Below are 14,316 nucleotides of genomic sequence, written 5' to 3'. Positions count from 1 at the left end.
GGTGTTAGCTGCCATTATGTAATTTATTTAACTATGAAGTAGAAAAGTCACAATAAATCTTTACTTCAGCTTAAAAGTTACACAAACTAGAAAGATACCTTATGAAACGGTCCTAGAATTTGCTCCCCAGCATAAGATTTGAAGTTCTGGTTTACAATGTGAGTTATCATGAGACGAGGAGCTCCAGCTTCATTGGTCATAGCTGGAGGTGGGGGAGGAGAGATGCTACTCAAAATTTCTTCTAAACTTTGATCATCAACTACTCCATTTGATACTGCTAAAGATATCCAAAAACAAGAAAATTGATATACTCAATAACTACAGCAGACACACACATATATATTATCAGTGCAAGTAAAAGCTTCGTCTTTTAAAACTATACTACTGTAACAGAATCAACATATTTGTACAGTTAGACCAAATTACTAAGAATTGATCTAGAATGCATCTCTCTCAAATACTGAAGGACTAATTCAATAATCAATTCTATTCCCAGAACAACTATTTTTTATGTAGTACCTTCCTGTATAAGGAAATACCTTTATATACATATACATGAAAGAAAACAGTGAATCTTCCCATATTCCTGCATTTTCAGGCACACCCAGAGCTCCAGCACTGTGGTTGCTAACTATACATTGCCTTGTAAGTTCTAATGACAGCAACAGCACTACTTCTCAGACAGGAAGTTTGTCTTTCTCAAACACACACACACACACACACACACACTCAAAATCTGGCCATTTATGTTTCAGGAAGACTTAAGACCATTTTCTAATTCCTTGAGAAAATATTTTTTCTGAATAATTGGTATCAATTTTCAGTATCAATCCACTTATTAATATTTGATAAGTAAGTTGCACTGGCAGTTATTTACTTTTAGTGGAGAACACACACACGCACAAACAAACTTAAAACATTATCAGTAATTGTCTACCAGTACATAAGGTATAAATATTACTCTCCAAATGTTTCCAAAGATTTTATCTACTTCAATTATTGATATCATGGTTTCACAAGATACTAGGAATAAGGCAATTAACTTTTCCTGAAGTTCCAGATTTGCTTTTAAACACAACTTTTTCCTGAACAATGTAATCGCTGCACAAGCCAGCATATAATAATAAACAAAACAAAATTATAGTTAAGGGTAATTTAAATTATGACAATATATGCTAAGTTAATAAAGCAACATCAGGTCAATAAGAGACTGACCTTGCTGAGGTACTTCAGAGGGGTGCATACTTGCTTCTTTTTCAGGATTCCCATCATTAGAGGACTCCTCCAAGGAATCATTGCCTTTTTGATGGGCTGCTGCCGTAGATACTTTAGTTCTTTTGCTTGGCATGATTTCTGTCTGCTGTTTCAATTCCAAATAATTATACTATAAAACTCTGTGAGGTTTGTTTCCCTTTGTGCTGAAGTACTAAAAGAGAAAAGAAAAACCCTATATCTAGACTATAAAAATTGCATCCAGTCCCAAATAATAATTGATCAGAACAAAGATTTCAAATTGGCAAGCTATTTATGACAGCGGCATGTGTTTTCCCTATCTTTAAACAGCAGATATCTTCCATACTAAGGCAGATTGCATATTATAAATTACAATTTACATTTGTCATAGGATCCCAACAAATAAGTCAAGCTGATAAAGAACCAAAAATGAATTCCTAATAAGTCTCTGCAGTACAGAAAGGGACTATCTAGCATTTAAATTCTTAAAAGTATATTAATATGAACTTAAATGAACATACGTAATGGGATTGAGATATGTTGATTTTATTCTAACATCAAAAGCTCAAAAGGCATCAAAATTGAAATAATTAAAACTCTTTTATAAAGAACAGATCTTAAAATTTAGATGGGTTCACAATTTGGATTATACATGACAAGGTGAAAAGCATGGTTATTTTACGCCTCATGAATTTTTTTAGATATTAGTATTAAAGAAATGCCTAAAAACCACTACTCTAGATTAAAGTGTTGGTTTGACTCACTGTACATAGTATTTTGGAGCAATTATCTTTCTGATTTTTACAGGAAAAATATACTATTAAGGCAATAGGAAACTTGAAATTGAAGTAAATTGCATATATTACTTCAGAATCCAAAGAAATCCAATTGACAGGAATGAAATTTTATGCTTATTTTAAAAGACGTTCCAAAAAACTATTTAATGCACAGCATTTCATAAAAAATGTAGAACATTAAGAATCCTTGGGGGGAGGGAGAATCAGATTTCTAACTTTCATAAATCCATCACCTCTTCCTCACCCCTCTTAACTTGCATCTGTAAAGGGTCGAAGTAGCGGTGTTTCCTAAAAGACTTACGAACCTAATGCAAAGTATCACTCATCGGATCACAGCCGCAAAATCAAAACTCTGCTGCGATTTGAATGTACAAGTTTTAAAAATTAGCGTCTTGCCAATTTCTGAAAAAAATGTATTGGAAGAAGCTTCCCCTCCTCTACACTTCGAAGGCAATGCATGCTTTTTCAAAGCGCTCAGTTGCTAGAAAAATCATTTTTTAAAAAAGCAGGCTGAGCGTTATCAATTAAGCGGCTAATTATTTTTTCTAACACCCCCCCCCCCCAAAAGCCTCCCACGAAGATCACTTTTTACAGAAATAATTACGAATTGAGCGGAATAAGCACTATGACAGCCTACTTCAAATTAAAAAAATGGCTGTGGGAGAATAAAAGTTAGGGAGTCAACTTGGCGTTTATTACAGGCAACGGGAAAAAAGCCAACCAATGCCTTCTGTCCCCTTCCCCCACGCGGTGGCGGGGAGTGGGAAAAGCGGGGGAGAAGAAAAAGTGTCCGCCGGTTGGGGGAAGGGGGGAAATGAAGCAAGTGCTTTTTCCATACAAGAGAAATTTGCGCTGAATTTCCGTTCTCTCAATTAGGCGGAATCAAATACTCTTCCTCATACAGAACAAATAATTATTTACCGTATCGAAGCTTCAATCTCCAGTCTAATCCCAGCGAGATCCTCAAAATATTACCTCCTGAAGCAAAACGCAGGAATATTATATCCACGGATGAGCTTACCAGGCAGTTACTAAGTATTCCGTCCTCGCCCACAAGCGGAGTTGGTAAGTAGAAGCGCGGGCCAGCAAGTTTCCGACTAGCAGCCCCTGCAATACCAGCCACCTTCGTTTCCTGCCTGCAGCCTTGGCGGCTTCTACACTCGAAAATGGCGCCCAAACGGCAAACTCGTAACGAAATTCGTTAGAAAAGCGCAAAGCATGCTGGGGGAAGAAAGGGGCAGGCTTCCCGTAGGTTTGAAAGCAGAAAAAAAAAAAAATGAAACGCTCTCCCGCGCCGCCATCTTGTTTACCGTTATTTGGCGAAAAGGTGGTGGATTGTTTTCACGTCATGTTTTCTCAACAGTTTTTTTTTTTAAGCGTAAGGGGGAGGTTGCAAGAGACATATTTCCCAGTTTTTGGAAGAATATGTTTGAAAATATCCCCAGATAACAAAGGAGAAGGGGAAGGACCCGAACGATCCTCCCGTTGAGTAGGCGGGTTACTTAGCAACAGCCTAGAGATAATGGAATAATAGTTTTTTAAAAAAAAAAGACTGGCTGCAACCTTTACTTTAAAAAAGAAAGAAACATTTAATTTTGTTTGTATTGATTAAATTTGACAGTTTGGGCTTCTGACGTCAAGGCTGGCGTCATGCGCTCGGGGATACCCGAGTTTGGGGGGGAGAGAGAAAAAAGTCAAACCTCGTGGGGGAGGGTGAAGATTGTTCGAGATTAGGCATAGAAACTCTCGCGGGAAGTAGCTATAGAAACCGAGCCGCTTTCTCTCACGGTGGAAAACGGCAGAGAAGCTCTTTTCTTGGGGAGGTTATTTTTTGGGGGGGAGGGTGCGGTTAGGAGACTGGCGCCTTTAGTTTCATCAAGGTTCAGAACACCTGTCCTAGGAGAGGCCTACTTCCTTTCTCCTGACTCCGAGTTCTCTTTGGTAAGTTCTTCCCATATAGACTTTCACTTTGGACAGGTAAGGAGGGGAAAAGTGAGCCGGAGGTAAAGAGACTCAAAGGCGAGTGATGAGAGACTGCAACGCGGGTCGCTTTATTGACAAGGTCTCGTTGAGTTGTCTTGGCCCTTCGGAGATTATTGGAGAATCCTGCAAAGGACAGGATTATTGCCATTCCTGGTCATTGCTTGTCAGGGAAGGGGTTAACCACGACCAGACCTTCCCTCCGCCAGATCTATCTACGATACCAGAAACTGGATAAGTGTAAGTATCCGAAGTGATGCCTGTCACTTTCACAGTAAGAGTTTTTTGGGAAGCGAACACTCTGAGGCTTTGTTTTGTGTTCCTTGGCTGTATACGACTACACAGAGCAACTCCCTTTCTTGATCCTTTTCTTTTAAGCTCATTTGTCAGTTAAAACTTGTGGAGGTATGGAAGATAACAAGCTGGTCTCCTGGCAGTTCCTGTTAAAATTCAATAGATTTTGAAATGAAGTAAGATTTGCTACTGTTTCCCTTCACTGAAATGCTAACACTGTATTACATTATATTATTTAGTATATGTTCCGAGGCTTTGAAACAGGAAAGAGACTTCTCATTATCCTCATCTTATGAGAGAGAGAGAGAGAGAGAGAGAGAGAGAGAGAGAGAAGAATGCTTCACTATTAAAAGAGGCAAATTGCATATTTTACTCTACTTATTTTGCCAAATTAAACTCTATGACAAGATGGATTCAAGAGTCCATAATCTCACTGAATACCAGAGCCAATCAAATGCCAATTAAAGATTAAACTACATTGCATGTTAGTGTGTTTTCAGTTATACTGTGACAGAGAAGATTTTCAGTTCTTTTAGTACATATTTCCCTGGGAATTTGTGGAAATTTGCAACAAGAAAGGAAAGGAAGGAATCCCTACGGATTTTACTCTAGTTGTTGCCAAATATAGGGGGGTGGCCATCTCTGTTTCAAGGCCATAGAGCCAGTACTGTCTGAAGACATTTCTGTTGTCATGTGATCAGCATAACAATGCTGTTTCCTCCCACCGAAGTGATACCTATTTATCTTCTTGCATGTGCATGTTTTTGAATTGCTAGTTCTGTGATGGCGAACCTATGGCATGTGTGCCAGAAATGGCATGTAGTGCCATCTCTCCAGGCACGCCAGCCTTCACACTTGCTGGCCAGCTGGTCTTCATGCATGTGGGAACATTGGAAACCGGAAGAGCAGCTCCCCAGCACATGCACACGCAGGCACACCAGCCAGCTGATCTTTGTGCACACGTGCGCACCAGAAAACGGAAGACCAGGTGGCATGTGTGTGCCAGACACCAGAAGCTCAGCTTCCCAGCACATGCCAGGGAGATGCTTTTCTGGTTTCCAGCACTCCTGCATGTGCATGCCAGGGAGCTGCTCTTCTAGTTCCTGATACTCCTCTGGCACGTGCACAAGGTTCGCCAACACTGTGCTAGATGGAAAGACAGATTCTCATACCCATTGTGCAACGCTAGGGTCTCAAATCCGGACTGTTGGCTTTCCAGCCTAAAAGCCCGGCATGTTAACAGCCAAGCCATCAGGCCACCCTGAAAGAAAATATTTCCAAAAAGTGTAAGTTTGTTAGAGTTAGCAGCTATGGTTCAGAGGTGAAATTTTATTCTCAATTTGTCATGTGTAATAGATTTACTGAAAGAGAAAATTATAGTGTAGTTATAATAGAGAATAAAATTGAGGATGTACTGATAAATCAGGCAAAGTTTACAAAGAAAAGCATAGTGTGTAATGAGATCCCTCTGAAATTCAGATAGCTTTTACCAAAAGCTTGCTAATAACTGACTAAATAATAATACAAATATTTCCAGTACTGTAGGATTTCTCCCTTACTTTGCACTCTTAGTATGTTCTTATGATAATCTTGCAGTAAAATACTTTTATTAAACAATATGTTTCATAGATTCTGGCATACTTCATATAACTAACATGTTAACTGAGTGTAAATGTCATATTAAGCCATGGTGTAATTTATTTGGCTTCGGTTTAGCTTCTTGTGGTAAACATAGTCATTGTGTTTTCTGAATGATTTAGTATAATAAAGGAATCTAGCTATTTATATCAAAGTAAGATTACATTATATTTTATTATGGGTGATCTCAGCTAATTACTCTTCAAAATAGGTAGAAAGTAAGTTGTATTTGTGGCCAGTGTGGTACTTGCTTTAATCGTTTTTTTAAATTCAAAATTAAGATTCTTAGAGAAAATCAAGAGTTCACACTATTTCAGTGCTCAAAGGGTGACTAGGTTAATGTTTTATCTGGATATTAGTTTTTACTGCCATGAAAATGTCTGCTTTCTGTTGTTCCAACTTTCTGTTGTTTCCAAAAAGAAGAAATCTACATGCATATTTCAGTAAAATGACAAATTAACACTGTATAACAGAGCAAGCATTTTCCATATATTATTTAGATGCTGTAATGCTATGCACATCTACATGAAAGTCCAAGCTAAAACTTTACATCTTGTGTCTAAGAAAATAATTATGTGCCACATATCTAGAGAGCCTGTTAAACAGCTCTATGGATAGTACTGTAATTGTAACATTATTTGGAAGTTCATCCTAGCCAAAGAATGGGGAATAATACATTGTTACAGTAGTAAAAGTATGCTTTCAGTGTCATTGATACTAATATGATTATCAAGGATAATATAAATCCTTGATTTATCTTGACAATGTAAAAATACAAACAAGTTGTGAAAACTTAGATTTATTTATTTATTTATTAAAAAACACTAGACTATAGAGTATTATAAAATGTACTAAAATTTTGATGTGAAATATCTGTAGAGGAAGGTTATATGACTAAGATTAAAGTTAACATGATTTTTTGTAAACTGTCTTATATAAATATAAGTATTAGCAATTGCATTGAAAAGTGGAAGCTGTATGCATCTTCTCTAGTGAGAGGAAAAAGAATCAGAAATTGAGAGAGTAAGAGAGCCTTAATCAGAAACATAATCTTAAATTGTATATTCATTCACACATAGAAATAAGATTGTGAACCAGAATGATGAAACAAATTATTTTAAGAACATATAAAAATTGCTTTTTCAGTTAACCAGCTCTTAAGCCTGATTTTGCTTATTCTGTGTTATTAAAATATACATTTATGCCTAATTGTAGCATTCTCTTCAACCCTCAAACTTTTTTGAAATTAAATTTATAAGAAGTATCTTTTTTTCAAATTAATTTGTGAAATACTCTGGGGAAAACTGATATGTCCCGTAGCTGTATCTATTTTAGGCCTTCTAAAAACCTTTGTGTAGTAATTCTTCAGTGGGTTGTGGCCCGTTTGTCATAGGACTCCTAAGAGATTAGAAAGCATGTGTTCTAATTAATAAGATATGCTCTTCTGAATAAGCAAGTGCCTCTTAGTTAATTTTAATGGAAGTACTTTTAATTGTAGAAGTTACATGAGATTATTGTTTTGCAGAGTAATTTGTATTATTTTCTGTTTTTTTGTAGATATTCTTTCTTACTCTTCAGTTTGTACCAGGAAATAGACCCAAGGCTTTTAATACTAAGTTAATAAATTACCAATATGGTCAATATTTTTTCTCATGCATATAATTATATTGCATTTTATTAGCTTTGGTCAGAGGACATATTAGCTTACAATTTATTAATGTTTAGTTTTAATACAAGTGTATATTGTTATATTTTAGGGCAAAATCCTAAAGAATAGGTAAAATGTAATATGCTAATATTACAATAAAATAATTTAAAAATAGGTCCTTTAAAATATGCTTATGTGCTTAAAGCATAAATATTCCAAGCATATCTTGAAATAATTGAAATGAACCTTTAGACTGTGCCAGAATTGTTCACCGACACATCTTTGGAAGATAGAATGTTTTCTACTGTTGCCATTTCAAAAGTTTTTTCTCCCTTATACCTGCCAATCAAATTGATCTTAAAGAACAGCTTTCAAACAGGATCCTTATCACAAATATTACTCATGATTAGTTAGATGCAGCTGGTTTTGTGCCGAAGCCTGATATGAATATTGATAGGACAGAGTTGGTCTTGGAAATACTTGGGCAACCTATGCAACTGATAAAGAATATTCTTCCACATTTTGGACATTTGTCTTTCTAGACTTCTTCAAAAGAAGCTCTTTACGGAACCTAATGAAATTGTCTAACCCAAATGTGAATAATGTATAAAATGTTCAAAGTCCAGTCTAACCATAGGTGATGGCTAAGATAGCAAAAGATTTGCAGACCATCAGATTGTTAGGGAAATTCAGCTTATTCCAAGAAAAAGCTCATTGTTATCTCTAGGTAGATTCCTACATTTGAAGTAATTATCTGCCAACTTAGATACATTTCAGCTTCTTAACATTTAATGGTTCCAAAACCTATTTATACCTGTTTGAACTCCACTATCTTTCTGGAGCTTAATTATAAGAAAAAAAGAAGTAAACTTGGATTGTATATTACATTGGTAAAATTATAATAGGAAATTTTAGAAGATTGTTACCAGCTGATTCATGTAAATGTTGATCTTCACAAACCAACAATTATAAAATAGAGTTGAAAATTCAGGAAAATTGAAAAATATCTCTATTGCTACTGTGGACAAAACAGTCAAAATATGTTTGCATTTATTAAAATGTTAATCTATTATGTAGTCTTGGAGAATGGTGTATTAATGATTTTTTAAATATTTACAGTTGTAACATATGCAATCAAGACAACATTTCTTCATCCATGAATCTGCTGGCTTATCAGCACAGAAAATAAAGTCCAAATGAGGTTAAAGATATCACTGCTAAAAGAACCAAAACATATCCTTTGTTTGTGTCTGAAATAATGTTGTCAATGTAATAGACATTATGTTTCTCAATGTCTGTAGTAATTGATATTTTACAAAGTACCGTATTTGCCGGCGTATAAGACGACTTTTTGCCCTAAAAACATGCCTCCAAGTGGGGGTCGTCTTATAGCCGGTAAATACATTGTCACTCGGTGCAAGAGCGATGGGGGCGGAGCTCCGCAACTGCGAAGCCCCTTCAAGCCCAGCCGAAGTCTCTTTCCTCCTCCTCCCACCCACCCACCCACCCACCGCCCGGCTCGGGCGCTTGCGGAGGCCAATCTGGAGGTGGGGTGGGGTGGAGCGGGAGGGTCTCTGGCGGGGCCGCTTCGCCCGGCCAGCCCGAGCCGCGTAATGGCCCGGGGAGTGGGGGGGAGAAGGTGGTGGGGGTGGACTGTGGCGCCCCTCCTTCTGGGCAGCGGGGCGGGGGCGGCAATTTGCTCCTCCCGCTTCTCCCTCCCTCTTTGAAAGACCGGGAGGGCTGTGCTTGGGGCGGGGGTGTCCTCAGGAAGTTCCTGATGGGACCCCGCTGGGCAGGGCCACCCGGCTCCCGAGCTGCTTTCCAGGGTCCCCTTGGGAAGAAAAGGGTCCGGTGGGCGGTGGAAGAAGGCGGCGCCCTCCTCCGCCCCCTGTCCCGTCCCTCCTCTTGTCCCCTCCTCCCCTCCCGCTTAAGAGAAAGATCTGCCTCCCCTGCACCGAGCTTCCACCCGGCGCCGCGTCTCCCGGCCAGCGCGCTGCGACTTGGGAACCGGCCAAGCGACTTTAAAACCGGCGAGGAGCCCAGATATAGCCGAATTACCCTCCACACCACACACACACACACACACACAGAGAGAGAGAGAGAGAGAGAGTTGGCAGCTGTCCATCCCCCACCCTTGGAGTCCCGATGGCACGCACGCAGGGGCTGTCACAAAGAAAGGGAGAGGAATTGAGTGCCAGCCTGAGAAAGGCGAAGCTGCCTCTCTAAAGCATTTTGGTGGCTTTGTAAGTTTGGGGAAAGGGGTTGGGGGTGTCAATCAAGAATTATATCCAGAATACCCCAAGTGTTACAACTTACCGTATTTGCCGGCGTATGAGACGACTTTTTGCCTTGAAAAGCATGCCTCCAAGTGGGGGGTCGTCTTATACTGCGAGTATATAACAAAAACTATATTTTGAGTGGAAATGTTGGGGGCTCGTCTTATACGCCCAGTCGTCTTATACGCCGGCAAATACGGTATGTGTTATAAGCTAATAAAATGTGGTGTCCTACAGTGAAATGAGCAAAGTCATTCTCATCGACACTGCAATAAGAGTCTAGGAATTGGTTAAGGTCCTCCTTCTGATGTCATCAAGCTGAGTCTGCCACTATAAAAATGCCATCCCCTGGCTGGCCCGCCCATCTTTTGCCTCAGCGTCTTGTCAAAGAGCTAGTTTCTGGAAAGATTGCTTTAACAGAGCTAAGAGAAAGTTTGAAAAATCAATTAGGAGACAGATTCTGATTGAAAAAAGCCAGAAAAATCCAGGATCCGGTAGAGCTCTGTCTCCAGGAGAGCGGGGATCTGTTCTCCTGTAGCGTTGAGGCTTTGGCGCTGCCTCACGAAGGGCTGCTGACCCATGGAGCCTTTTTAGAAGTCTTCCATGCAACTCCATTGATCGCGCAGCTTGCTGCCGCCGCCTGAACTGCTCCACAGCTGACCTCGGAGCTTCATTCTACCACTTCTCAGCTGTTTCACTGCAATTTGATCACTCGGGGCCTGGTAAGAGCCTATTGAGCGAAGGAGGTAAAGAAACCATTCTGGAGCCTCTCCACGTGGTGAGTGGCCATTTTGAATCAGCCGGGCGGCCATTTTGTTGAAGGTAAAAATGCTTCCTCGGGGCCTCTCAGTTTATAACTAGCCTGGCCCATTGCATCAGACAGCACCTCACAGGGGAAGCTCACAGCACTCTTGGTGTCTGCTGTTTGCAGTGTGGAAAGGGAAGCACCCCAGCCTGCTACCAAAGAATTGGAAGAGCCCAGGAGGCACAAGCCCCTTCGAGGAAGAGAAAAAGACAGCCCCTTCTGCCAACAAAAAAGTTGCTGCAAAAATCAAGGCCAAAGCCCTAGCTCCTTGAAAGTCTTCAAAATCTGAGCTTAGGGCTTAAAAAGAAGGCATGCTGCTCTTGAAAAGCAGTTTGAAAAAAGGTTGGCACAAATGCAAGCCCAGATTCATCAGGCCTCATTCTGGGGAGATGCATATTAGCCCTGAGATTTCTTCTAAGCGAGGGGAATCCGCTTCCAGTCAGCTGTTAGCATGGTCCCCTGAGAGAGTGGAGGAAGAACAATTTCCCCAGGATTTAAGCAGGTCATGGCCTTCCTTTAGACAGGCTTCATGCGGACCTGGCCCTTCCTTCCTGGGTGGTCAGGGGGTTCAGGGAGGGTTTAGGCCTAGGCCTGAAGCAGCCTACACCCCCACTGCTGCGGACCTACACTCGGAGAAGAATAGGCCTGAAGATCTCAGGGAGATGGTCATGGTAGCCATTAGACAGGGCCTAGGATTCAAACATCTTCACTCTCAAGGAGGGGACCCAGCCTTGTTAACCCAAAGGTTTCCACAAGGGGTCTCCCATTCTCAGAAGGTTGTGTCCAGACATCAGTTCTCTTCTCCCACTCGGAGTGGAGGGAGGAAGAGGAGGATAATTATTCCAAATCCTCTGACCATAGCCATTCTGGTCACTCTGAGGAGGAGGAAGGGGAATTTATAGATCCCAATATGTCTGAGAGGAGGATCTCAGAGTTGATCAACCTCCTCTTGCAGGAATTTTTAGACCTTCATTTTTCAAGCCCTTGTTACACAAGGCCTTTGTCACTGCATAACTCAGCCCTGAGGAGGTGGGCCCTGAACCACAAGCAACCACTTCTGGCCACTCCGATTCATTATTCTCCAAGCCAGTGGTACAGGCGGAGGTTCTCCCCTCCCCCTTCTCTTCCTTGATTTAGTAAAGGAACAGTGCACCTCCCCAGGGGCGGGACCTCGCCCGTCTGCTCATGACAGACGATTCTACAATGTGGGACCGTCCCTGGTCAATGCCCTGGTTGTGCCGTTGGTAGATGCTCCAGTAGTGGCTTCCTTCTCCTCTGGCACCCCCCACTGAACCAGAGGATGTGCTCAAGGCTGAGGACAGGCGATCCGAGCAAACTCAAGCGCACTTATCAGGCTGCAGCCTGGGTGATTAGAGCATCCATGGCAGCCTCGTTTTTTATGAGGCTGGCTTCACCAGCTTCAGGAGAGGCTTCTGGCCACCGAATGCAGGGCACACCAGGACATCAAAAAAATTACTGCAGCAGCGGAGTTTACAGTAGACGCCACCCTGAACTCAGCCAAATTTGCTTCCAGGGCCATGGCTTCTTCTGTGACGGCCAGATGGCTGCTTTGTCTGCGCAACTGGCAGTCTGACACTCGCCGAAAATGGAAGTTGGCATCAGCTCCATGCGCAGGCAAGAAACTGGCGACATCCTTGACCTTTATTTGACGGAAACCAAGGACAAGAGAAAGGTCCTCGGCAGGAAAGAAGTCCGAGTATCATCCTGGACCTTACTATCACCCTTTGTCCTTCAGATCCGATACCAGCCCTCGATTCTCCAGAGATCAGAGGTCTTTTTCATATTGTGCATACTGCATTCTGGACCAGTTGAAGCTTCCTGATGGTCTTCAAAGGCAGTTCAATGTAGACTGAGTTACAGTAGATAGGTTGCGAAGTGACCAGGGCATGAGTGACAGTCTGAAGGGGCCCCCCGATCTAGGAAAGGGTTCAACTGTCACACCAGATGAAGTTTTATAAAAGCCTTCCTGGCCACATCTGCCACTTTTTCTTTGAGCAGGATCTATGCGTCCAGAAAGACTCCCCATATGGTGCTGTACCCCTGAATAGGGAGAAACAGTCCTTGCCAAATAGAAAGATGAGGTATCCCTAGATCTGGACAACACCAAACACCCACAACTACTTGGTAGTTGTGAGACAGTTTACAGTCAAAGGTTTTGAATAGAAAAAAACTGCTTGTAAAAAATTAATCAGGTTGATCTAAAGGTTTTGAGAATATGGAAAGCATGTGGAATAGGGGTAATTTGAAACCTCATCTAAACTGTTCATTGTTAAACACTTCAACAACAAGGAGCAAAAAAATGAATTTTCTATTGCTTGGTGATGGATTAAAAAACATGAATAGAAATAAATAGCCTGTTTTGAAATAGATATAAACAAGCTAACTATTAAACTTCTACAGTTTGCAATATCGTATTGCTGTTCTCTAGGAAAAGTTCAAGTTGTGTAAGTTCTATTTAAATAGGTCAGTAATGATCGAGTCTTAATGATTTTAGTGGATTTACAGCTGGTTTTGGATTTAAGACAACATTTTTACTATGTGCTAATCTTTATTCACATTCTCTGAAGAGCAGATGTTATAATATAATACTGTCATTTGAGCAAAGCAGCTTTCCTACCAATCCATGTATTTTTTTTGTGCTGGAATATTCAGATGATGAGATTTTAAAATGTATTTATTATATCAATTTTTAAAACAAATTTACATTATTTTTGAATAATGCATGAGTCAGATATGTTAGAAATATTTTTATTCCTTAATTCTTTTAAAACATAAGGAATTAGTTAGCTGTGTGGGCTGGACAACAGCAGATGAACTGTATTCATGCAGCGATGATCACCAGATTATAAAATGGAACTTGTTAAATGGAGAAACAGCACAAGTTGTCAAGCTTCCTGATGATATCTATCCTTTGGATCTTCACTGGTTTCCTAAAAGTTTAGGTGGAAAGAGACAAACCCATGCTGAGAATTTTGTACTTACAAGTTCTGATGGTAAGTTGCCTTGAATATGTAATTCATTTTGGGGTACTATCAAATATGATGCACAGAGGTGGTATTTAGCAGGTTCTGACCAGTTCTGGAGAACCAGTAGCGGAAATTTTGAGTAGTTCAGAGTACCAGAAAATTACCACTTCTGACTAGAGATCTTACAATATCCTTTCCCTGCCACGCCCACCAAGCCACGCCCATAGAACTGGTAGTAAAAACAATTGAATCCTGCCACTGATGATGTACCATCCTAAATCACTAATTTTGATTCATTGTCACATTGATTGTATCTGCACATAACACTAGCAGCATTTGTTTTGCCCACTGTTGTTCAAACAGCGTAAAGTTGATCTTTTAGACAAGCAAATTAATGTTTTGGCCAATTTCTTATTTGTTTTTCCCTTCAATTTGTTTGTGGTTGCAAATGAATATAACAGGCATAGTTTTGTGCAGGTAGTACTTGAAAAGCCTACTAATATCTTATGTGAATGATTTCCAGAACAGCAAAAATACTTCAAAATTGAATCTTCATGGCTTTATTAATTAATAAAAACAGGGGGAAAGGAGTAGATATAAAATTGAAATTGAAACTGAGTCTTTTAAAAAAAATATTATTTCAACTATATTATCAAAA

At 40.3% G+C, this 14,316-nt stretch overlaps 2 protein-coding genes across 6 annotated transcripts in view; one reads left to right on the top strand and one right to left on the bottom strand.

Annotated features, from left to right (window-relative positions):
• The window catches only part of SMC4 (structural maintenance of chromosomes 4), a 40,491-nt gene extending 37,292 nt beyond the window's left edge, over nt 1-3,199 (bottom strand). Inside the window, exons 1-3 of the mRNA XM_026665768.2 lie at nt 2,952-3,199; nt 1,216-1,426; nt 99-277 (exon numbers count right to left, since the gene is read on the bottom strand). Coding sequence (XP_026521553.2) covers nt 99-277; nt 1,216-1,348 — 312 coding nt within the window. The 5' untranslated portion in view covers nt 1,349-1,426; nt 2,952-3,199. The remainder of the gene's footprint in view (nt 1-98; nt 278-1,215; nt 1,427-2,951) is intronic.
• Nucleotides 3,200-3,297: 98 nt separating this feature from the next.
• IFT80 (intraflagellar transport 80) overlaps nt 3,298-14,316 on the top strand; it is a 59,157-nt gene continuing 48,138 nt past the window's right edge. For 2 of the 5 annotated variants that reach the window (XM_087965242.1, XM_087965238.1), the window contains exons 1-3: nt 3,298-4,250; nt 8,710-8,826; nt 13,467-13,685. In XM_087965242.1, the coding sequence (XP_087821368.1) occupies nt 8,787-8,826; nt 13,467-13,685 (259 nt within the window). In that variant the 5' untranslated portion in view covers nt 3,298-4,250; nt 8,710-8,786. Of the gene's footprint in view, nt 4,251-5,349; nt 5,591-8,709; nt 8,827-13,466; nt 13,686-14,316 lie in introns of those variants that run through there. The other 3 variants (XM_087965240.1, XM_087965239.1, XM_087965241.1) reach the window with 3 other exon arrangements.

Source organism: Notechis scutatus, chromosome 4, assembly GCF_049901735.1.
Source record: "Notechis scutatus isolate UNSWTSFEM ecotype Mainland chromosome 4, rNotScu1.2, whole genome shotgun sequence".
Classification (NCBI taxonomy): domain Eukaryota; kingdom Metazoa; phylum Chordata; class Lepidosauria; order Squamata; family Elapidae; genus Notechis; species Notechis scutatus.
This window is presented reverse-complemented; position numbering and strand designations above follow the sequence as displayed.